The 26,372-nt window shown below is 40.1% G+C and overlaps 2 protein-coding genes across 3 annotated transcripts in view; one reads left to right on the top strand and one right to left on the bottom strand.

The window, feature by feature from the left end:
- Positions 1-2,070, top strand: part of hhipl2 (HHIP-like 2) — a 28,464-nt gene extending 26,394 nt beyond the window's left edge. Inside the window, exon 9 of the mRNA XM_034195069.1 lies at positions 1,625-2,070. Coding sequence (XP_034050960.1) covers positions 1,625-2,070 — 446 coding nt within the window. The remainder of the gene's footprint in view (positions 1-1,624) is intronic.
- Positions 2,071-14,389: 12,319 nt separating this feature from the next.
- The window catches only part of marc1 (mitochondrial amidoxime reducing component 1), a 31,787-nt gene continuing 19,804 nt past the window's right edge, over positions 14,390-26,372 (bottom strand). Inside the window, exons 4-7 of one of the 2 annotated variants that reach the window (XM_034159637.1) lie at positions 25,799-25,939; positions 15,532-15,593; positions 14,814-14,885; positions 14,390-14,531 (exon numbers count right to left, since the gene is read on the bottom strand). In XM_034159637.1, coding sequence (XP_034015528.1) covers positions 14,405-14,531; positions 14,814-14,885; positions 15,532-15,593; positions 25,799-25,939 — 402 coding nt within the window. In that variant the 3' untranslated portion in view covers positions 14,390-14,404. Of the gene's footprint in view, positions 14,532-14,813; positions 14,886-15,531; positions 15,594-25,798; positions 25,943-26,372 lie in introns of both variants that reach the window. The other variant, XM_034159636.1, reaches the window with a different exon arrangement.

The raw sequence follows: 26,372 nt of genomic DNA on the forward strand, positions 1-26,372 counted from the left end.
CGGCAGGCAAGATGAGGTCACACTGCCATCTGATCATGCTTGCAACATTCGCAAGGCATGTTGAATGTAGGTCGAACATATTGTGCTGTGGCTGAGGGGCTGAACAAACTAATCAGCCATGTTGAACCATGGCTGAATGTCGCCCATTCAATCCACTCTCTGCTGGTGTCGGCCAGAGTCCAGGTGCCACCCACAATCATCCGACACCACTCGCAGGGCACTTAAAAAAGGTGGGGCCATTTGCACAGCCAGCATGAAAGTAGAGAGCAGGTGACCACTTTCAAGCTGGCTGGGTTAACGGCGCCACATTTTCTAAGTGCCCCACGAGTGTGCCGTGTCCCCCCGAGCAACACAAATGGCGTGCAAGTGTGTGGTCTCCCCCAGCAACACAAATGGCGTGCGAGTGTGCCCCCCAGCAACACAAATGGCATGTGAGTGTGCCCCCCCACACACACACACCCACCATGATCCAACATTGTCGAGGTGCAGCTGAGGTGGAGAAGGCTCGAACGGTGACTGGAGTGCGATAGTTGTCCTGTGCAGCGGGCATCAAAACAGCTGTCATGTCCATGGTGGAACAGCTGACTGCTGTGTCATCGCAACTTACAGCTGGAGAAAACATATCGTGCCATGATGGACATCACCTCAACACGCCACCATAATGCACATGTGTGGGCGGGATCTCATGACCTGCTGAATATTGAAAACAAACAAGATCACCTTTGGATCACTCCCCAGTCATGTCTCAGCGTGCACAGCGGGCCATTTGAAATTTTCCGTGTGCGCAGCCAGTCGGCCAGGCTAATGTCACATCCACCACATAAGTTATAGTCCACATGACAGACAGAAAGAATGGAAAAATAAATAGCTACAAACATACAGTAAGGGGAAAGGTGTGAACTCATTCATGTGTGATCGCTTTGCTCATCGTGCTTTGGACAAGGGGGCGAGTCAGCTGACCGCCAGCCAGCGACTCACTGTCAGCTGGAAGTGACAGAGTGAACACGACGTGTGTAACTAAAATAAAGGGAACAGAGGCAGGGTGGACAAATAAATAAAATAATACAATAAATACGTATTTACATAACAAATACATAAGTAAAATACAATAATTCCATACATAAACAAACAATACAAACACAAATAATATAAGGGAATGAAATTAATAAATAGGGTAAAAATAAAGTAAAATAAAATAATCACAGAAAAAAGGGACAGAGGGTGAGACATTTTTCTGTGGTTTATTTATTTACTTATGTATTTGTTATGTAAATGTATGACAAATATGCTTGTCATACATTTCAGTTGTCAAGATGAAGATTGTCGTCTCAAGTGATTTAAATTTTGTGCAATTAAATTCAGAACACATTCTCCATTTTGCTGCCAAATGGTATACAGTAATTGTGCTGAGGTCATAAAATTATAAGAAGCAGGATTCCCGTTTGCATTAAACACAGTCAAAATGGAGAAAAAGGAAAAGTAAACATACTAAAAGTATCGGCTGTTTTTTTTTTTCTTTTTTCTCAGAGACATATATTTAATCCAGCTTTGTATAGTATGTCACATATGGCAGCGCTGGGGGGGAGTTAAAAATAAGTATTTACTGATGTATGTGCCATTTCAGTGACTGTGCTGGACACAAACGAAAAGCCTACAAGACCTCCACCGAGAACATTCAAACTCACCACCAAACCCCCAGTCAGGATCCAGGTTAAAACCACAACAGCCACCAGCACCACCAGCACCACGCGGAAACCCAAATGGAAATCAGCCGTTAAGCCATGGATGAGACGTAAAGAGCTGAAAAAGCAGGCCGCTAAGGCCCAACATAAGAAAAATGCCTTAAAACTCAAAAGTAAGCAACAGTTGAAGCTTGTCAAAGCGAAGACAAAGACAAACGTGAAGGATGGCAACCGAACAGTCACAGCCGGCTTCCAGAAGACTCCTCTAGGACAGATCCAGCAAAGCGGGAAAAAACAAAACCCACACCACAAAGAATTCCGTACAGAAAAGTGCAAAGAAGCAAACGGGACTTGTGAAGAACATACAAAAGATGAAAGAATCTGTTAAAGAAAATTACATCTTCAGGAACAAAACCAAGTCAAAGTTGAATATTAAAAGCCACAGAATAACACAGCAAAGTTCAGATAAAAAAATAAGCAAAAAAGTCACACCCAAGCACTTTGAAAAGTTTTTATTTGAAAAGACTGACTCGTTTATTTGTACGTTTTCACTTTTAATATATTCTGTGCACAAAATTAAGTTTGCATTTGTTGGATGTTCTGCTATGAATTGCTGCTGTTCAATAAAATGACAAGAAAACATAACCGCCCATTTAATTACAGTTTCCTCTAGTTTGTTTTTGACTGCAGTAAAGTCACTGATCTGATTTAATCGGTGCATTTGGAAGAAAAACTAAAAACCAAATAGGTTTGCAGTCTAAATAAGCAAACAGAAATGCTTCTAAATATACCAACGTCTGGCATTGTAACGCTGCCCTAATTTTACAGTGTAGACAAGTGTTAAAAATAAACGTTAAATCGTGTCTTTGCACTGTGTGTGTCTGTAATTTGACTCCACGCCGCTCATCATAACCAAAACCGCTGTGACCACGACTCGCATAATGACTGCTGCAAATTCAACGTGCTGCTGTGCATGTCGACTTTACAAATATCCCAACCTAGCTTTTGTGTCATTTTAAGACCTATGCTATATATATATATATATATATATATATATATATATATATATATATATATATATTATATGCTGCCATACCTGCAAACAAACTGCAATAATGTAATTAAATATAATGTGCAAATTAGACTTTGTTGAATTAAAAGTGCGAACAACACAGGCACGCCAGAAATGAGGTTTCCATCATGTAATCCCATGACTTTTTGTAAAAATCATATGACACCGTACATTACGTTTAACATGGCAGGACAAAAGCATGCAGTCTATACATCATCAGTAATGTTGGAACAACTAATCAATAATTATAAAAGCTCATTATAAACAAAAAGTGACACCACTGATGCATTTAAATGTGCTATGAGCCAGTCGACTGACCATTTATAAAGTCATGAATCAATTGAGTGAAGCTGCTCGCGTCTTCAAACTCTTGTAGAAGTTCAAAGGTCAAAACATGACTCATCACAGTAACGTTACTATCGCGTTTCCCGCTGCATTTAAAAAGCAAACAACAAAAATCTGAAGCAAAATGCAGACAGGATTTGCATACCATCAAACTAAAATTCAAACGTTTGGAAGAAGAATGGAAAGTTGGAGGAAAGTTTGGTTGTTTATAAGCTCCATACAACATAGTACTGAAGTAGCATGAAAAAATCTTGGGTATGTTGAAACCTGTGGGTGACTAGTCAATATTCCAAAGGCCCATTGTTTCAAGGCGGGCAGACACCTGGAGCTTTAGCACTTTCCCGCTGCCAAGCCAGAAGCCAATCGAGGATGTATCATGGAGAGGCTTTCAAATCCCGAGGAAGATTACAGAACGGAAAGGCATCACTGCTGTTTTGCACAGTTTTTGGGACCTTCAGAATATTGAATGGTCATTGCTGCATGCTGTTAGCTTGCTAGCTAACTAACCAACCGGCCTTTTTTAGGGACCTTCGGACCAATGGAATATCAGAATAATGATCTGTCTTCAAACTGGCGCATGCCATGAGAAATCCAGTAAAGTTAGCACTAGCAAGTACAAGCAAGGCAAACTCGCAGATGAAACACTTTCCCAACCACAACTTGGCCACAAGGTGGACTTACGAGGTCTATTAGAAAAGAAACCGACCGTTTTATTTAAAAAAAAAACTATATGGATTTGATTCATATGTTTTTACGTCAGCCAAGCTTGAACCTTCGTGCGCATGCATGAGTTTTTCCACGCCTGTCGGTGACGTCGCCAGAACGGACGGATTGCCGCGTTGGCTTGCAGCCGGCGCGGCGCGCCCGCCACAGGAAAAACACCTCTGTGTTGATAACCATTTGTAAAATCCAGGCGGCTTTTGGTGGCTTTCAGTTGAGTGAGTATCTGAGAAATTGTTTAACAGCAGGGCATGTTCCAACTTGTCCTTAAGGCTTCCAACGGAGGTGTTTTTCCTGTGGCGGGTGCGCCATGCCGGCTGCGAGCCGACGCGCCAATCCGTCCGCACGTCTTTCATTAAAAAAATCTCCTTTAACAGTGGAATGTCTGGATAAACTGCTGATTCCGACCTCTTCTGAAAGTTCTCTGTTCTCTCACGACGTCCTAGGTCAACAGAGGCTTAAATTTGGAGGTTTTCACCTTGAAACAGGATGACGACGTCGCCTTGGAGCGCTGCGCGACGTCCCACTCCGTGGGAAGTCCTTACAGCGATAGAAACAATCCAAAATCTCTCATCAGCCGTTAAAATTTTCACCGAAAACCAGCTGAATTTCTCGAATGGTGTCCACTCGGATGTGCCTCACAGTTTTTGAAAAAATTTTGATGAAGCACAGCGCCAGTCTCTCAGCAACTTCTCAGACAATGAAAATCCGACGAGGGGGCTGGACCACTCCTCCCACAAGGCGTGCTCACAGGCGAATGACATCACCGACAGGCGTGAAAAAACTCTTGCATGCCCACGAGGGTTCAAGCTTGGCTGATGTAATCACACATGATTCAAATCCATATGGATTTTAAAAAAAATAATAAGGTTGGATACTTTTCTAATAGACCTCATATTTGAAGGCAACCAATATCAGTTTTGTAGAACTGGCATATTGTTACAGTTATTTGTAATGGAAATTGATTGTGACATAAAGTTTTATAAGTGAGAGTTGTACACCCCTAACTCTATACATCTGAAGCCTATGACTGCGTTAACCACTCTTTGTTGGAGACATGCCAAAAAAAAACTACACTAAAACTACATCTGAAACCAGAGATGGGCAAAAAACTACATCAAAATGTATTTCATTTAAATTTATTTAGTTTATATAGCACCAAATCATAACAGAGCTGCCTCAAGGCGCTTCACACAAGTAACATCTAACCTTAACCCCTAGAGCAAGCACACAGGCGACAGTGATAAGGAAAAACTCCCTCTGATGATTTCATAGAAACGTCAAGCAGACCAGACTCAAAGGGATGACCCGCTGCTTTGGCCATTCTACCAAAAAGGTTTACAATACAAGACACAACACAACAACAATTGACGCGAGTCCATGCATGCAGGCATCCACCGTTTGGGAGGGGGGCATTGAGCCACTCACTGGATGTGTTTCTACCTCTGAGTCTGTCCCGCATCTGCCACAGAGATCCAGCTGTATCTTAGAGAAAAAAGAAAACTGTTAACTGTAACCATAAAAACTACACTTAAGGGATAATTCATCCGCATTAAGGAACAGAAAGGCAGAAGAAATACTAAGGTGATTGCCAGCCATTAGCCCTGAGCTTCACTAACAGCCCCAGACTTTAGATAAAGTTGAGGCAAAGACTCACTCTGTTTACTAATAAGATGAATTTAAAAGGGTAGGAAGCATAGTACCATACTACGCCAGTATGCTAGCCATACAAGAGAGAGAATAAATGCATCTTAAGTCTGGACTTGAAAGTATCTATAGAATCTGACTGTTTTACTGATGCAAGGATATCATTCCACAAAGCGGGGGCATGATAAGAGAAAGCTCTGTGACCCGCAGACTTTTTATTCACCCTAGGGACACAAAGTAGCCCTGCGCCCTGAGAATGCAGAGCCTGGGCCGGTACGTAGGGCTTCACTATGTCAGCTAAATAGGGAGGTGCTAGTCCGTGAATAATTTTATAGGTTATTCGCAGAACCTTAAAATCTGATCTCACAGAGACAGGAAGCCAGTGACAAGATGCCAAAATGGATGTAATGTGGTCAAGCGTTCTGCTTCCTGTCAAGAGTCTGGCAGCAATGTTTTGAACCAAATGGAGACCCCTAATGCTGGACCACAGTAAACCAGAAAATAGAATATTGTAGTAGTTCAATTTAGATGGAAACAAATGCATGGATCAGGGTCATAGGCAGGATGGGACGGATTTTCACTACATTTCGTAGGTGGAAGAAAGCAGTCCTCGTAATATCTCTGATGTGTAGGTCAAAGGACAACGTAGGATCAAAAATCACCCCAAGGTTCCTCACTTTGTTAGTGATGTATGAGAAATGAGTCTAGGTTAAGCGTTAGCTGGTCAAATTGAAGCAGATGTTTCACTGGACCGAGTACCATTATTTCAGTCTTGTCTGAGTTCAAAAGTAGAAAATTGCTAGACATCCAGCTTTTCACGGATGCAAGGCAATCCTTTCAGGATTTTATCTGTATGAGATTACCAGCAGTTATTGTTATGTATATCCGAGTATCATCAGCATAGAAATGAAAGGTAATCCCAAAATGCTGCAATATGTGCCCAAGGGGTACTATATATACAAGTAGAAGGAGAAATCCAAAGGGCCTAGGACGGACCCCTGTGGAACCCCAAATTTCATGTCACTAAGGTTAGAGGTAGTGTTGTACAAGACACAGTGAGAACGATTGGTTAGGTATGATGTCAACCTTGCAAGGGCACTCCCAGTAATCCCAAAATGATTCCCTAGCTTATCAAGTAGAATACAGTGCATCAAATGCAGCAATAAGATCTAACAACACCAGAACTGTAGTGGTGTCTGAATCCATTGCAAGGAGATTATTTACCACTTTAATGAGAGCTGTCTTAGTGGAATATGTTCTAAATGCAGATTGCAGTGGCTCAAAAAGATTATTCTCAGTAAGGTGGTCCAAGAGCAGAATTTTAGAGCAAAATAATAGATTTGATATCGGCCTATAGTTTTTCAATATACTAGGGTCTGTCATTCTTGGATTCCTGTCTTATTCATCCCCTTTTCTTTTCCTTCCGTTTATCCCGGTCTTGACTTTGTTTTTATTTTTGCCAGTAGACTACTTTCATTCTTGTTTAGTTCTGATTATTCGTGTCCCTGCATTATTCTGTGTCCCTGGCTTTGGTTCTTTATTGTATTCTTGGTCAGTCATTTATTGCATTTCTTTCTGTATGCTTGAGTCACTAGTTTCATTCTTGGTTATCTTTTAGTTTATTAGTCATGTATGTATTGGTTAACTTCAGTTGTTGTGCATTCTCTGGTCTAGCTTCTTATTTATCTTCTCTGTTTTATTATTCTACAACCCCTGGCAAAAATTATGGAATCACCGGCCTCGGAGGATGTTCATTCAGTTGTTTAATTTTGTAGAAAAAAAAGCAGATCACAGACATGACACAAAACTAAAGTCATTTCAAATGACAACTTTCTGGCTTTAAGAAACACTATAAGAAATCAAGAAAAAAAGATTGTGGCAGTCAGTAACGGTTACTTTTTTAGACCAGAGAGCAGAGGAACTTTTTTAGAACAGAGGAAAAAAATATGGACTCACTCAATTCTGAGGAATAAATTATGGAATCATTTTTCAAAGCTCTAGCATAGCTCTGGAAGGGCACGTGCCTTGTGCCATTGTCACCTTAAATTGAACAATAGGTTCCCATTGGTTTCACAGCTTTGGTGCCATGGGCACTTCTTATCTCCCAGTGTTTCCTATACTTGCATTGCTAAATTCTGACCACTGCGGATTAAGTTCTGTAGGGCGGACGCATATTATAGCTGATACCGGTCTCTGTAACATGTAATGAACCCCTGTCATTCCAGAAACATGACACAACACAAAAGAAAAATACGGCCAAATAGCCACTAACTTGGAAGTCAGTATTGAATATCTTACTGGCAGTCACCTGACAGCAGTGTGAAACATTTGCTGTCCGCTTCTGTTCATACCTTTAAAACTCAGTAACTCATGTTTCACACTAAACATTTTTGCTGCTAAGGCAAAGTAAGTAAGAAACATTTGTGATCCTCAGCATTATGTGCGTCATGGTTTGTTGCACACCAGCTTGGCCATTGTGCAACACATGAATGAGGGTTAGTAACTGGCACTCTGTAGTCCACGTTTGTCCCAGACTCCTTTTGTGTGCACATGCTTTTACCAGGGTGTCTGGACTTCAGCTTTGAAGAAAAAGTGTTGACTGGGAGGGATTCTGACAGTAAGTATGTCCATTAAATTTTGCTTGCAACCAAAAGTGGTCTGCATCCATACATTTGGTGCAGTCAATTAAAAGGGAAGTCGTCCAAACTTTTTACTGGTTTTGTGTGTATATATAAATTTCTTGCGAATTGTCCCATTGCAAATGACATTGCCACATTACATTTCCACAAAATTGGAACCAATGGGTCATTGTTTTTTTCTCTTCACCTGCTCTTCTGATGTTAAAGCATTGTTAGCAGTCAATCCTCTGAGTGCTCTTCTCACCTTTAATGATTGATTTTATTTGTGAGTAATCCTATTTTGAAAAAAAAAAATGCTGTATGAAGTGAATCCGTGAGAGCCAATAGAGAAGCAATCACATGAGTTAAGAATCCCACTGTACTTGTGATGCACCATACTGGATTTTTGCTTCTGTTACTTAAGTTCTTTCATAAAGGGTTATGTCACCCCTTGGTCACCATGCTCCTCCAAGAGTTGCTGCCTAGTACTGTAGTCCAAACACACAAATTAATCCAAAATATTCTTGTTTGTGGTTTTCCAATGGTGCAGCAGGCAACCAAATGCTATCAAAGCAGCACTGGTTCTCAAAGTGGTCCTCAAGGGCCACTTACCCTACCATCTTTTCCTCCTCTACCACAAGCTGATTAGCTCATTCACATGTGAAACCTATCAAGTACCAACAGAGACCTGAATGAGTTAATCAGCTGGTGGTGGAACAGGAACGAGTGGGAGAGGTGAACAATGTCTAAGGTAGGTGGTCCTTGAGTATCGCTTTGAGAACCTCTGAGAGCAGGGTTGTCCTCTACTTTCAAGGGGCTCTTGAAAACTCATCTCCTCTCCTAACATATCTAGCTTGCACTTACCATACACTTCTTTTCTCCACCTTTCATTGCCTTCTCCAATTTCACATATTACAACCCCTGGCAATAATTATGGAATCACTGGCCTCAGAGGATGTTCATTCAGTTGTTTAATTTTGTAGAAAAAAAGCAGATCACAGACATGACACAAAACTAAAGTCATTTCAAATGGAAAGGAAAAAATTATGGAATCACCCTGTAAATTTTCATCCCCCAAACTAACACCTGCATCAAATCAGATCTACTCTACTTGACATTGACCCTATGTGTCTTTTTACAAGGAATGTTTTCGCAGTTTTTGCTCTATGGCAAGATGCATTATCATCTTGAAACATCCCCAAACATCCTTTCAATTGTCCAAAATATCAACGTAAACTTGTGCATTTATTGATGATGTGATGACAGCCATCTCCCCAGTGCCTTTACCTTACATGCAGCCCCATATCATCAATGACTGTGGAAATTTACATGTTCTCTTCAGGCAGTCATCATAAATCTCATTGGAACGGCACCAAACAAAAGTTCCAGCATCATCCCTTTGGCCAATGCAGATTCGAGATTCATCACTGAATATGACTTTCATCCAGTCATCCACAGTCCACGAATGCTTTTCCTTAGCCCATTGTAACCTTGTTTTTTTTCCTGTTTAGGTGTTAATGATGGCTTTCGTTTAGCTTTTCTGTATGTAAATCCCATTTCCTTTAGGCGGTTTCTTAGTTCGGTCACAGACGTTGACTCCAGTTTCCTCCCATTCGTTCCTCATTTGTTTTGTTGTGCATTTTTCGATTTTTGAGACATATTGTTTTAAGTTTTCTGTCTTGACGCTTTGATGTCTTCCTTGGTCTACCAGTATGTTTGCCTTTAACAACCTTCCCATGTTGTTTGTATTTGGTCCAGAGTTTAGACACAGCTGACTGTGAATAACCAACATTTTTTGCAACATTGCATAATGATTTACTCTCTTTTAAGAGTTTGATAATCCTCTCCTTTGTTTCAATTGACATCTCTCGTGTTGGAGCCATGATTCATGTCAGTCCACTTGGTGCAACAGCTCTCCAAGGTGTGTTCACTCCTTTTTAGATGCAGACTAACGAGCAGATCTGATATGATGCAGGTGTTAATTTTGGGGATGAAAATTTACAGGGTGATTTCATAATTTTTTCCTCAGAATTGAGTGATTCCATATTTTTTTCCTTTGCTTGGTCTAAAAAGTAACCGTTACTGACTGCCACAATCTTTTTTTCTTGATTTCTTATAGTGTTTCTTAAAGCCAGAAAGTTGCCATTTGAAATGACTTTAGTTTTGTGTCATGTCTGTGATCTGCTTTTTTTCTACAAAATTAAACAACTGAATGAACATCCTCAGAGGCCGGTGATTCCATAATTTTTGCCAGGGGTTGTAGTTGTGTTCTGGTTGTCATGTGTTTTACTTTGTTACAGTTCATTTTGTGTTCTTAGTTTTGTTTAGTTTTTCACATTCTTTGTGTTATGCTTTAGTCACAGGTTTTGCTTATCATTTAAGTGTTTTGTATCTGATTATGTTCCGTTTGTGATTTATTGCATTCTGTTTATTAGTTATTTTGTATTGTCATCTTATTATCCGTCACTGCATTTATTTTTATACTTGATTCAGTGTCAGTTCTGTTCCAGTTTTATCATTATTGACCTCCTAGTTCCCCACTTTATAGATTAGTCACATTATTTCCTAGTTTTTTCCCCTTTTATTTTGCTCCCATCAATTGCTGTCTGCCTTAAGCACGTCACATTTTCCACCATTAATTTTCCAGTCACTTAGTTCTCTTGGTTGTCTGCATTGCGTTTTTTTTTCTCCTTACGTCACTCTCTTGCACCTGTTCGTCTGTGAGCCACGCCCCCCTTCAAGATTCTTTGTCCTCACATGCGTCTTGTTTTCCTGTCACCGCCTTCCTTATTTAAACTGTGTTGACTCCCTCGTTGCTCGTTTGATTGTTATCACTTACCAGCACCTCATTTCCCTCCTGTTTAAGCCGTGTTTTGACTCTGCTCTGTTAACCGGATCCTGCGTTTTGCCTCAGCTCTGAAAACAGTTTGCTCATGTACTGACCCTGCTTGTTTTTGACCTGTCCTGTCTCGCCCCTGCCTGGTACTTTTGCTCCGCGGACTGCCTTCTGTATACTGAACCCTTGTCTGTATTAACGACCATCCTTTTTACTCATACGTCCTGCATTGTGAGCCTGCATTTGTGTCCAGCCTCTGTCTGTGCCTCACCTCCGCTCAGCCTGACAGGGACAAGACTGCAGATTTTAAACATTTAGGAACAGATACCAAAGTTAATGACTTACTGATCATTTCCTGCACAGTAGGCCCAAGCGTGGTAGGTAGGTAGGTGATACTACAATAGTTGACCTGATACCAGGGTAATTACAGGGTTAATGGACAGCTTGCAAAATGTCCTGAAATAACTACTGCATATTCAGATCAGAAATTTGAGGTTCTTATAGAAACAGGCAAGGACAATTGAACCTTCTATTTTGGGCCATGTTGGCATCTTTTACCATGCACAATGACCATAACTTGTTTAAACAAAACAAGTCTGACTGGCATTAAGGGGTGATTCTTTAACTATGGGCACTATTGGCCTTGTAAATGTAATTTCCACCACACCATTGCCTTACAATATAAAGCGCCTTGGGGCAACTGTTTGATTTGGCGCTATATACATGTGCTCTGATGTCACTGTTTATCTTCAATCAATCAATCAATCAACATTTATTTATAAAGCGCTTTACAGCACCGACTGGTGTCCAAAGTGCTTAACATTAAAAACACAAATTTACAAAACAAAACAAAATAAAATTTTAAAACAACACATAAAAAAAAGAACGTCACCTCCCCACTAAGTGTTAAAAGCCAGTTTAAATAAATAAGTCTTTAACTTAGATTTAAAAAGTGCTAGGTCAGGAATAGTACGTAACTCAAGAGGTAGCTCATTCCACAGTCTGGGGCCAGCTACCGCGAAAGCATGATCACCCCAGCGTTTATATCTTGACCTTGGAACATCTAAGTAAAGCTGGCCAGACGCCCTTAACGTCCTACTGTAGGTGCGCAAAGTTAAAATTTCAGACAAGTAGGGAGGTGCAAGGCCATAAATAGCTTTAAAAACAAACATTAAAATTTTAGAATCAATTCTAAAACGAACTGGAAGCCAGTGGAGTGAGTATAGGATGGGCGCAATATGCTCACGTCTAGAAGTGTTTGTCAAAAGACAAGCAGCAGCATTCTGCACCAATTGGAGATGCACAAGAGACGACTGATTAATGCCCGCATAAAGTGCATTACAATAATCAAGTCTGGAGCTGATGAAAGCATGAATGGCCGTCTCAAGATCACGTCTACTGAGAAAGTGCTTTATTTTAGCCAAGAGGCGAAGTTGGAAAAAACTAGCTTTGACAACAGAATTTGTCTGTTGATCGAACCTCAAACAGCTGTCAAATATCACTCCCAAATTCTTGACAGCTGGTTTTACATAGTTAGCCAAAGCACCAAAATTTGGTGTTACCACATTTGGTATGCCAGTGCGCTCAAACACCATGATCTCAGTTTTACCATCATTCAGGTAAAGGAAGTTTCGGGACAGCCACTGCTTTACATCACGAATACAATTAAATAATGATGACAAAGCATCACTCCCATTAGTCCTCACAGGCAGATAGATTTGCAGATCATCTGCATAACAATGAAAGGACAAATTGTGCTGGGTTATAATTGACCCCAATGGCAGAATGTACAAAACTTCATAGAAACTACCCAAACAATCTTTCATACAAACTGTTTAAAGGGACATTACAGTGTTGTGGTGGAAATTACGGCAATAGTGTGGGACAACTATATTTTGTTAAAAAAAAAAAAAATCACAACTGCTGTATGACATTGAATACCCCAATTATGTTTTGATTATTTTACTGATATTTTATTCAGAGATATTTTAAAACATTAGAAAAACGTTTTTTTTACCATTCATTTTTATCATTGAAGATCAAAAGTCTGGGTGTGGGACAAGCACAAAACGGCAATATTTGCATATAATGATGCTGAAAAAAGGTGAAAAAGTCATCATAGACTACTAGAACAAATTTCTTAAAACACTTTCATTGTAAAGATAACTATAAAAGTGTGAAATTTCCCTTTTTCTGTTTTTCATACAATATGATCAAAGGACATAATAAGTGCCTGTAGTCTAAGAATCACCCTAAGATGCTTGCAAAGCCTTTTTTGCTCATCACAGGGTCCTGGTGGCACTAAAGCTACCGTTTGTTGGAATGACCAGGACCTCCCACATTTTGTGGCCCCTCACCCACTAAAACTGAAACCATATTCAATGTACTAAGATGCTGGAGCTGCACTGTGCACAAGGGTGGTAGGGCCTTAAATACAAAGGGCTGCACTCAGGGTTAATTTAAGTCGACCATGTGTTGTGTATATGCTTGTCGTGCATGTTGAGGTTGAACCACAGGATCCTCGGGAATTACAGGCTTACATAATTATGCATTTGTGGTAAAATGTAACCAGTTTAGATGACAAGGTGGAGCTACACAGTTCAGCCTCTTGGGTGTCTGGTTTTCTGGTTCAACACATCTGTGGACAAAAGAATGTCTCCTCTGAAGTGACACTGTAGATACTGAAGTCTGTTAACTCTGTCATTACCTGTGGCTGTTTTGGCTGAGTGCTCAGTCTTTAAAGTTTCAGAACGTGGCACCTTTTGAGTAACAAACATCTTTGCTGTTATTTTACATGGCAGCAGGATGCATTTTAGTGCATTTTCAAGTTGCCCAACTTATCTGATTGAAATTGGCATACATGATGTTGCCCCATGTTACAGGTTTGTTTTTTGTTTGTTTTTTTATAGAGTGGCAAGTAATTTTCAACATAGACGTTTTCTGTCAAAATTCACAAAATCTTTTTCCAGCCTCTTTCTGCCTTAAAAAATATCTACAATTTAAAAAGAACAATTTTGTCTCTGTAGCTTCAGTGTCCACCACCACCTCAAAATGTACTGCTGTTCAGTACATCTGCAAACTGTGTCCAACCTTTCACTAAGTTCCATGTAAACCTGCTGGTATTTAATAAGCACAGACTCGCAAGTGCAGTTAGGAAATGTTTTTATTTGACTTAATTAATGGACCATTAGTCTTAGGAAAAAAGGACAACAGGCAATGATGTGCAATAACAAAAAAGTACAAATACTTGATATTACAAAAAATACTATTATCTGTATTTCAAATAACTTCTCTATAAATCTATGTCAGTTGATTTGACAGTTTTGTCCCCATTTGTACTTTGTACAATTTTAGTATTCTGAAACATTCTTCAAATTGCATTTATAGCGCTACATTGCATGAAGACTGCCACATTAAATTACCCAACAAGTGACGCCTTCCTCTGAAGTTACTGAATGTTTGTCACAGTCTCTCACACCATCCGTCAGCGGCAGATCTTGTACACTACGTCACCGACCTGCAGAATCCCCGTCTTCTTCACGGTCAGCAGCTGTCCAAACAGCGGAGACGATTTGTAGATGTGCTTTTCAGATGGATCACACAGGCGATAGCTGTGAATCAGAACAGGTTTAACACAGACGGAGCGCACACACCGCCATTAACATCCCACAGTCCCCCTTAAACTTAAGCCCCAAACCAGCTTCCAATTAGTCCACTCTAGTTGACAATCCCCTGTCCAAACATGTATTTTTATCCACCAAATTTGGATCTTGAGCATATATTTCTGGATAGCTAGATGGATAGTCATTGTTAGTTTCATGATATCAGGTTATTATTATTATTATTTTTTTTTGCATATTCCTGCTTCAACAAAATAAGTTTCGACTCTGTACCTCTTAAGTGTTTGCAGGGGCTCTTTCCTGTCAATGACCCCTGTTTCAGGGTCAACGGTGGTAAAAATGCATCTGGCAATTTAAAAACAAGAAAAGGACAGGTTACTACAGATTATTTAAACTGTAAATTGACAACAATTTCAAATCAGAAAAGGTTGGGGCAGTATGGAAAAATGAAGGAGGGCAGATGCACAGACATATATTGCTATACAGTCTCAACTTTTTCTGACTTGGAGTTGTAGAATATTTCTAATTCATAAAACAGATGCTACCAACCCTAAAAATCCAGGAAGAGATTTTTGTCAATTGTAAAACCAATAACTGATAAAAAAAAACAGCACTGATCTATGATGGATAATTGTTTTTCCAGTGTGGGTGCAAAGCTGCTACACGATAACAGTGTAGCTGATTGTGAAAGTCTTGTCAAACCTTTACTGCAGGTAGCTACTTAGAATTTAAATGATCACAAACAATACATGAGGAAAAATTCATACAGACCTCATATTTATTGTGACTTAAATACGTGCATTGGAAACTACTGCCATAAATGCTCTTTTAATGTCAAAGACAAGCATTTCTGGTTCTGAGGAGTTTGAATTATTTTGTGTTCTGAGACTCGACTCCAAAACCAACACTGATGGATCCATCAATCATTTAAGAGATTCTTTAAATATTTCTGGCTGTGAATAAGATCTATATGAAGCATCGGCAGAGTTACCTGCCACACGACATCACGCGCTGCAGTCTCACGTCGCCAATCTGTATCTCCTGCCAAGAATCCTGAAAAACAAAGCATTTCCTATTGAGTTTGGAGGTATAATTAGTCCAAAGTGCCAACACTGAATGACTGAAATTTTCAGACATGAGGAAAAAGAGCCAACTTCTCACTGGAGCGAAAACAGAACTTAAAGCTGCTCACAGGAAGGTCAAACACTAAATTCAACTTAACTTCCCTGGTTGCAATTTTTGAAACTTTGCCTCCAAATTTGCCATGAACATAGTCATAGGCCTCACCCATAAGCCATTACCTGGGATAAGTGATTGACCTTGACCTTCAGGGTTTCGCTTGAGGTCAAATGTCACCTAAATTACGTCAAACTTCAGATTACAGTAAAACATGTCATGTGATACACCAAATTAATATTTTATGATTACATTAGTATTAGCAGAATATAGGTTTATAATTACAAATAGATAAAATTTTAATTACAAGTAAAATGTTCATTACAGCAAACTATTGCTATCATACGGGGTGTTGAAAAACTAACATAAATGCATTGTTTGCTTATTATCATACTATCAGTACAATAAGGAAGTAAACTGATTTTTGCAGGGTAGAGAAGGGTCTGTTATTGTGGGGTCACTAGTTCAACACCAGTTGGGACTCTAAAGTTTGACTCATTCTTCATGCTACTTGAAACCACTCTGCTTTAATATTTAGTGGATAAAAACGATTTGAACACATCTTTATTAATTCTTTCCCCTGCCGAGCTGCTTTTCCATTGAGAATCATATTTGTAGAGTATATTTGGAAGGGGGATTTAAAGATACTTCACAACAGGAAATATTACTATTGTAGACAGCTATAGATACAGAAAGAATACCAAAACTGTTCACCATCAATCAAACTGCTTCATCTGGGACCATAAAACAACCATGAAATATAGAGTTTAAAGGTTGCTCTATCCTGATTGGGCCTTATCAAGGTTTGGGTTAATCAGTGCTGGCTGTAGGAATGTTGCCTGTCGGGGGGGGGGGGTCCAGGGTGAGGGGAAGATATCCAGGGGGGGAAGATATACTGTTACACCGTCAATTAGCTCCTTCAAATAGTCATTCATCAGTAAAACAAACTGCCACATTTAGCTAAATGACATCTGGGGACATCGCTAGTGGGGATGGCGTGCAATGTACTGTGCAATGGTACAAAATGTATGGAATCAAATTTGCACAGTAAATGCAACGCAACACAAATGGGACGAATAATCCATGTCATCTGACATACAAAGCACCAATCACATGACAAAGATCTACTCAGCCGTTATATAACACTAAATCAACATTCTGGTTCTGTTCATGTGCACTGCTTTTTAAAATCAGGCAGATTTAGATTCACACCATTTCAACCTAAATGATAAATACCTCAAGTTATTTCAGCCTGGGTCTCTTACACTTTAATCTATGCACTTCTGCATTTGGATCAGAGTTATACAAGTCCATTCTGGATCTACTCAAAAGGTATTCACAGTTTTAGAGCATCCCAGAATCCTTTGCGTGCTGGGGACGGAGGCTTGATAATGGCTCAGCTTAATGCTAACTTTAACATTGAAAATGCCATAGACATGCTAACGCATTAACATCTGTCCCGTTTTGAAGTTATAAGGTACATCTATCAACCGTTTCAGAAGACCATAACAGGTCAGTTTTACATAAAAAGGTAAACACTACTCACAGACATATCCTCTTTATGGTTTTAGCGGTGAAAGATGAAGATCAAATCAAATCAATTTTATTTATATAGCGCCAAATCACAACAAACAGTTGCCCCAAGGCGCTTTATATTGTAAGGCAAAGCCATACAATAATTACAGAAAAACCCCAACGGTCAAAACGACCCCCTGTGAGCAAGCACTTGGCGACAGTGGGAAGGAAAAACTCCCTTTTAACAGGAAGAAACCTCCAGCAGAACCAGGCTCAGGGAGGGGCAGTCTTCTGCTGGGACTGATTGGGGCTGAGGGAGAGAACCAGGAAAAAGACATGCTGTGGAGGGGAGCAGAGATCAATCACTAATGATTAAATGCAGAGTGGTGCATACAGAGCAAAAACAGAAGGAAACAGTGCATCATGGGAACCCCCCAGCAGTTTAAGTCTATATCAGCATAACTAAGGGATGGTTCAGGGTCACCTGATCCAGCCCTAACTATAAGCTTTAGCAAAAAGGAAAGTTTTAAGCCTAATCTTAAAAGTAGAGAGGCTGTCTCTCTCCCTGAGCCGAATTGGGAGCTGGTTCCAGAGGAGAGGAGCCTGAAAGCTGAAGGCTCTGCCTCCCATTCTACTCTTACAAACCCTAGGAACTACAAGTAAGCCTGCAGTCAGAGCGAAGCGCTCTATTGGGGTGATATGGTGCTATGAGGTCCCTAAGATAAGATGGGACCTGATTATTCAAAACCTTATAAGTAAGTCTAGAATCAACAGGAAGCCAATGAAGAGAGGCCAATATGGGTGAGATATGCTCTCCCCTTCTAGTCCCTGTCAGTACTCTAGCTGCAGCATTTTGAATTAACTGAAGGCTTTTCAGGGAACTTTTAGGACAACCTGATAATAATGAATTACAATAGTCCAGCCTAGAGGAAATAAATGCATGAATTAGTTTTTCAGCATCACTCTGAGACAAGACCTTTCTAATTTTAGAGATATTGCGCAAATGCAAAAAAGCAGTCCTACATATTTGTTTAATATGCGCATTGAATGACATATCCTGATCAAAAATGACTCCAAGATTTCTCACAGTATTACTAGAGGTCAGGGTAATGCCATCCAGAGTAAGGATCTGGTTAGACACCATGTTTCTAAGATTTGTGGGGCCAAGTACAATAACTTCAGTTTTATCTGAGTTTAAAAGCAGGAAATTAGAGGTCATCCATGTCTTTGTCTGTAAGACAATCCTGCAGTTTAGCTAATTGGTGTGTGTCCTCTGGCTTCATGGATAGATAAAGCTGGGTATCATCTGCGTAACAATGAAAATTTAAGCAATGCTGTCTAATAATACTGCCTAAGGGAAGCATGTATAAGTGAATAAAATTGGTCCTAGCACAGAACCTTGTGGAACTCCATAATTAACCTTAGTCTGTGAAGAAGATTCCCCATTTACATGAACAAATTGTAATCTATTAGATAAATATGATTCAAACCACCGCAGTGCAGTGCCTTTAATACCTATGGCATGCTCTAATCTCTGTAATAAAATTTTATGGTCAACAGTATCAAAAGCAGCACTGAGGTCTAACAGAACAAGCACAGAGATGAGTCCACTATCTGAGGCCATAAGAAGATCATTTGTAACCTTCACTAATGCTGTTTCTGTACTATGATGAATTTTAAACCCTGATTGAAACTCTTCAAATAGACCATTCCTCTGCAGATCAGTTAGCTGTTTTACAACTACCCTTTCAAGAATTTGTGAGAGAAAATGAAGGTTGGAGATTGGCCTATAATTAGCTAAGATAGCTGGGTCAAGTGATGGCTTTTTAAGTAATGGTTTAATTACTGCTACCTTAAGAGCCTGTGGTACATAGCCAACTAATAAAGACAGATTGATCATATTTAAGATCGAAGCATTAATTAATGGTAGGGCTTCCTTGAGCAGCCTGGTAGGAATGGGGTCTAATAGACATGTTGATGGTTTGGAGGAAGTAACTAACGAAAATAACTCAGAACAATCGGAGAGAAAGAGTCTAACTAAATACCGGCATCACTGAAAGCAGCCAAAGAGAACAATATGTCTTTGGGATGGTTATGAGTAATTTTTTCTCTAATAGTTAAAATTTTATTAGCAAAGAAAGTCATGAAGTCATTACTAGTTAAAGTTAAAGGAATACTCAGCTCAATAGAGCCCTGACTCTGTCAGCCTGGCTACAGTGCTGAAAAGAAACCTGGGGTTGTTCTTATTTTCTTCAATTAGTGATGAGTAGTAAGATGTCCTAGCTTTACGGAGGGCTTTTTTATAGAGCAACAGACTCTTTTTCCAGGCTAAGTGAAGCTCTTCTAAATTAGTGAGACGCCATTTCCTCTCCAATGTATGGGTTATCTGCTTTAAGCTGCGAGTTTGTGAGTTATACCATGGAGTCAGGCACTTCTGATTTAAGGCTCTCTTTTTCAGAGGAGCTACAGCATCCAAAGTTGTCCTCAATGAGGATATAAAACTATTGATGAGATAATTTATCTCACTCACAGAGTTTAGGTAGCTACTCTGCCCTGTGTTGGTATATGGCATTGGAGAACATATAGAAGGAATCATATCCTTAAACCTAGTTACAGTGCTTTCTGAAAGACTTCTACTGTAATGAAACTTATTCCCCACTGCTGGGTAGTCCATCAGAGTAAATGTGAATGTTATTAAGAAATGATCAGACAGAAGGGCATTTTCAGGGAATACTGTTAAGTCTTCAATTTCCATACCATAAGTCAGAACAAGCTCTAAGGTATGATTAAAGTGGTGGGTGGACTCATTTACATTTTGAGCAAAGCCAATTGAGTCTAACAATAGATTAAAAGCAGTGTTGAGGCTGTCATTCTCAGCATTTGTGTGGATGTTAAAATCGCCCACTATAATTATCTTATCTGAGCTAAGCACTAAGTCAGACAAAAGGTCCGAGAGAAACTCACAGTAACGACCAGGTGGACGATAGATAACAACAAATAAAATTGTTTTTTGGGACTTCCAATTTGGATGGACAAGACTAAGACAAGCTTTCAAATTAATTAAAGCTCTGTCTGGGTTTTTGATTAATTAATAAGCTGGAGTGGAAGATTGCTGCTAATCCTCCGCCTCGGCCCGTGCTAAAAGCGTTCTGGCAGTTAGTGTGACTCGGGGGTGTTGACTCATTTAAACTAACATATTCATCCTGCTGTAACCAGGTTTCTGTAAGGCAGAATAAATCAATATGTTGATCAATTATTATATCATTTACTAACAGGGACTTAGAAGAGAGAGACCTAATGTTTAATAGACCACATTTAACTGTTTTAGTCTGTGGTGCAGTTGAAGGTGCTATATTATTTTTTCTTTTTGAATTTTTATGCTTAAATAGATTTTTGCTGGTTATTGGTGGTCTGGGAGCAGGCACCGTCTCTACGGGGATGGGGTAATGAGGGGATGGCAGGGGGAGAGAAGCTGCAGAGAGGTGTGTAAGACTACAACTCTGCTTCCTGGTCCCAACTCTGGATAGTCACGGTTTGGAGGATTTAAGAAAATTGGTCAGATTTCTAGAAATGAGAGCTGCTGCATCCAAAGTGGGAGGGATACTGCCTCTCCTAACAAGACCAGGTTTTCCCCAAAAGCTTTGCCAATTATCTATGAAGCCCACCACATTTTTGGACAGCCAGCAATTCAAGGAGAACATGCGGCTAAACATGTCACTCCCGGTCCGATTGGGGAGGAGCTCAGAGAAAAACTACAGAGTCCGACATTGTTTTTGCAAAGTTACACACCGATTCAGTGTTAATTTTAGTGACCTCTGATTGGCGTAACCGGGTGTCATTACTGCCGACGTGAATTACAATCTTACCAAATTTACGCTTAGCCTTTGCCAGCAGTTTCAAATTTCCTTCAGTGTCGCCTGCTCTGGTCCCCGGAAGACAACTGACTATGGTTGCTGACTTCACATTTCTCAAAACAGAGTCGCCAATAACCAGAGTTTGATCCTCGGCGGGTGTGTCGCCGAGTGGGGAAAAACGGTTAGAGATGTGAACGGGTTGGCGGTGTACACAGGGCTTCTGTTTAGGACTACGCTTCCTCCTCACAGTCACCCAGTCGGCCTGCTTTCCCGGCTGCTCGGGATCTGCCGGAGGGGAACTAATGGCGGCTAAGCTACCTTGGTCCGTACCAACTACAGGGGCCTGGCTAGCTGTAGGATTTTCCAAGGTGCGGAGCAGAGTCTCCAATTCGCCCAGCCTGGCCTCCAAAGCTACGAATAAGCTACACTTATTACAAGTACCATTACTGCTAAAGGAGGCCGAGGAATAACTAAACATTTCACACCAAGAGCAGAAAAGTGCGGGAGAGACAGGAGAAGCCGCCATGCTAAACCGGCTAAGAGCTAGTAGTAACTTTCAGCACCACTACCACTAGCTGGTACTACAAGCTATGTTTACATTACTTTAGGCTACACAGCTAACAGAATAACACATGAACATAAATTGAAACTCATTCATCTTCATAATAGATTTGGACCACTCTTTTAGGTGTTTTGGTAAATCTGAGGTGTCCTCTGGTCTGAGATGCATAAAGGCACATTTGCAAACAGCTTTTAAGAATTGATTATTCCTTGTCCGCGTCAAAAAGAAAGCACTGTGTCCGACCTTTCTCATGAAAAGTTGGACTGATCTGGTCTGAAAGGAACTGACGTTTTCAATGGCTTTAAAGTTGGAATTTTGTTTATACTCGTATTTTCCTCAAGGAAAGTGGTCACAATTGATTCTCAAAACAAGTTACTCTTTTTGTCTGTGCTGACAAAAGCTGAACAACAAACTACAGGTGTCTCTGGGTTTTCTGAGGGACAGTCTAACTGACTACCAGCAGGCTGTGAAGGAGGCAAAAGCACAATATCTGTCTCATATTATTTCTAGCAGTTGTCATCGTCCCAGTGTGTTATTTCAGACTATAAACTCAGTTGTAAATCCATGCACCTCTGTTTTGATGGATGCTACAACCACAACCTGTGAGGAGTTTATTCAGTTTTTTTATTAACAAGGTTTCATCAGTCAGACAGAACGCTGTTCAGAATTGCAATGTTGAGTTGTCTGCTACACACATTCTGCTGTGCTCGAGCAGTTTGAGCCCATTTCTTTTGCATCGCTTGCTGAAGTTGTGGAACATATAAAACCTACAAGTTGTTCTTTGGATGTTGTTCCAGCTAAGGTGCTGAAGGAGGTTTTTAATACTGTTGGGGCGGGTCTCCTAACTTTTATCAATGCTTGTCTTAGATCAGGGTCTGTTCCAGCTACTTTTAAACATGCTGTGGTTCGACCCCTTCTTAAAAAAACCTCACCTGGACTCATCAGTTTTATCCAAATTTAGACCTGTGTCTCATCTGCCATTCCTGTCTAAGGTTTTAGAAAAGGCTGTGTTTATACAGTTACAGTCATTTTTAGAAGACAATCACATCGTTGAAAAATTCCAATCTGGGTTTAGGTTGCGACACAGCACTGAGTCGGCACTTTTAAAAGTTCATAATGACATCACTTTGTCGGTGGATGCAGGGAATCCTGCTGTGCTGGTTCTGTTAGACCTCACAGCAGCCTTTGATACTGTGGATCACACAATACTTGTTTCTAGGTTAGAACATGTTATTGGCATTCAGCGTACTGCACTTAAGTGTTTTAGATCATATTTGGTGGAAAGGAGCTTTTCTGTTATGATTGAAGACCTCACCTCATCAACTGCTCCTCTGTGTTGTGGAGTGCTGCAGGGTTCTGTTGTTGGGCCTATTCTATTTTCTTTGTACATTCTGCTATTGGGGTCAATTATAACCCAGCACAACCTGTCCTTTTATTGTTATGCAGATGATCTGCAAATCTACAGTAGTGTTCAGAATAATAGTAGTGCTATGTGACTAAAAAGATTAATCCAGGTTTTGAGTATATTTCGTATTGTTACATGGGAAACAAGGTACCAGTAGATTCAGTAGATTCTCACAAATCCAACAAGACCAAGCCTTTATGATATGCACACTCTTAAGGCTATGAAATTGGGCTATTAGTAAAAAAAAAAGTAGAAAAGGGGGTGTTCACAATAATAGTAGTGTGGCATTCAGTCAGTGAGTTCGTCAATTTTGCGGAACAAGCAGGTGTGAATCAGGTGTCTCCTATTTAAGGATGAAGCCAGCACCTGTTGAACATGCTTTTCTCTTTGAAAGCCTGAGGAAAATGGGACGTTCAAGACATTGTTCAGAAGAACAGCGTAGTTTGATTAAAAATTTAATTGGAGAGGGGAAAACTTATACGCAGGTGCAAAAAATTATAGGCTGTTCATCTACAATGATCTCCAATGCTTTAAAATGGACAAAAAAAAACAAAACAAACAAAACAAAACAAAAAACAGATGCATGGAAGAAAACGTGAAACAACCATCAAAATGGACAGAAGAATAACCAGAATGGCAAAGGCTCACCCATTGATCAGCTCCAGGATGATCAAAGACAGTCTGGAGTTACCTGTAAGTGCTGTGACAGTTAGAAGACACCTGTGTGAAGCTAATTTATTTGCAAGAACCCCCTGCAAAGTCCCTCTGTTAAATAAAAGACGTGCAGAAAAGGTTACAATTTGCCAAAGAACACATCAACTGGCCTAAAGAGAAATGGAGGAATATTTTGTGGACTGATGAGAGTAAAATTGTTCTTTTTGGGCCCAAGGGCCGCAGACAGTTTGTGAGATGACCCCCAAACTCTGAATTCAAGCCACAGTTCACAGTGAAGACAGTGAAGCATGGTGGTGCAAGCATCATGATATGATCATGTTTCTCCTACTATGGTGTTGGGCCTATATATCTCAGGTGCTGGCTTCATCCTTAAATAGGGGACACCTGATTCACACCTGCTTGTTCCACAAAATTGGCGAACTCACTGACTGAATGCCACACTACTATTATTGTGAATACCCCCTTTTCTACTTTTTTTTTTTTTTTTTTTTTTTTTTTACTAATAGCCCAATTTCATAGCCTTAAGAGTGTGCATATCATGAATGCTTGGTCTTGTTGGATTTGTGAGAATCTACTGGTACCTTGTTTCCCATGTAACAATAACAAATATACTCAAAACCTGGATTAATCTTTTTAGTCACATAGCACTACTATTATTCTGAACACTACTGTATTTGCCTATGAGGACTAATGGGAGGGATGCTTTGTCATCACTATTTGACTGTATTCGCGATGTAAAGCAGTGGCTGTCCCAAAACCTCCTTAACTTTGCGCACTTACAGTAGGACATTACGGGCGTCTGGCCAGCTTTACTTAGATGTTCTGAGGTCAAGATACAAATGCTGGGGTGATCATGCTTTTGCGGTAGCTGACCCCAAACTGTGGAACAAGCTACCTCTTGAATTACGTACTATTCCTGACCTAGTACTTTTTAAAGGAGACCTGCATTGAAAAAAATGCAGTCAGATTTTTTGAACAAAAAATGACTTACATTTACACATGAGATCCTTCTGAATGTAGTAAAGTAAATCTGCAAGCCCAGATCTGTCATTCAACGGAGAAATCTTCATTTGAAAATGACAAATGTACAGCTAACATTTAGCCCTCCGCAAATTGTCCCTCTCATCATGGACGCTGCCGAGACGTCACGGACAAGACCCTCTCCCAGCATGCATTGCGCCAATTGTAATTAGTGGATTTACGTCAGTTTGCATCGCTTACCTTTTTTTCTTATACAGAAGGATCGACGGTTTTTTAAAACTTCATATTGTCTTGCGGTACATTTGGTGAGTATACATTTATTTTTATTTTTGCCTGAAAATTATTTTGGGGGACTTTTTCATACGCCCGTTTGAGTGGTGTCGCAAAGCAGACACAGGCGGTGTGAGTGGCCCGCGTCGGCGGTTAACGAGCTCGTTAACAAGCCCGCTAACAAGCCCGCAGACTTAATAAGCACAGCGGAGGCAGAGAGCGGGAGATGAAGAACGGCGCCCGCTGTCGATGTCGTTGCTGATCTGAGCACACAGATCTGTATCTCACATTCATTGCAGCTTACTTTTGGATGTTGAAACCAGGACGTGTATAAGTAACATTACTAACAGATAAAATCAGTTTCAATGCGGGATTGGACTGAAGGCGGGAGCGCGTCGTCTTGTCCCTGACATCATGGAAATGATACAGCTGTACAATCTGTTTTCACAGAGGGCTAAATTTTAGCTGCAAATTTGTCATTTTTAAACGAAGATTTCTCCGCTGAATTACAAATTTGGGCTTACAGATTTACTTTACTGCATTCACAAGGGTCTTATAAATACATATCAGCTATTTCTTTCTGAAATCTGACCATATTTATTTCAATGCAGGTCTACTTTAAATCTAAGTTAAAGACTTATTTATTTAAACTGGCTTTTAACACCTAGTGGGGAGGTGACATGTTCTGTTTTTATGTGCCGTTTTAAATTTTATTGTATATGTGTTTTATTTTTGTGAATTTGCATTTTTAATGTCAAGTGCTTTGGACACCAGTTGGTGCTGTAAAGCGCTCTATAAATAAATGTTGATTGAAACAAACCTCGTCAAATGCTTTGCAGTCACTTATGATGATATTTGGGCGGAAACGCTCCACTGTGACCTCCTTCCCCAGCTTGCTGCTCAGGTCCTTGACAGACGCCTCAGACAGCAGCATTACAGGGCCAATATCTGGATAAGCCACCTCCTTGACAAATGGAAAAACAAAGCGCAGTCAAATAGAATTCCTCATTATTCCTACAAGATGAAGAGGCCACAAAGGAAGATAATTTGTCCATGTTTCCATTTGGAGCGGCCAGAAATTGGTCTCTGGATTTGTAAAATATTAGGTATACTCTTACTACTGCAGCTTAGGCTGATGTCAGTTTTATTTCTATATTACAACAGCCAAGTGGACTTTGTGTACGTGCAGCTTCAATCATACAGAACTCGGGGAGAGCTGATATTTACCGTTTGGTATGCGTATGTATTTTGGGTCAAGGATGAATGCTGCGAAAACAGCATTTCCTGGACCGGTTTATTTGAAAGTTTGTTTTCTTTTCTAAACAATGATCAGCTCCTGTTGCATTTAAAAAAAATCCCTTTATGCAACTCAGGAACATGTTGTGCTGTTTGCT

Source organism: Thalassophryne amazonica, chromosome 19, assembly GCF_902500255.1.
Source record: "Thalassophryne amazonica chromosome 19, fThaAma1.1, whole genome shotgun sequence".
NCBI lineage: Eukaryota > Metazoa > Chordata > Actinopteri > Batrachoidiformes > Batrachoididae > Thalassophryne > Thalassophryne amazonica.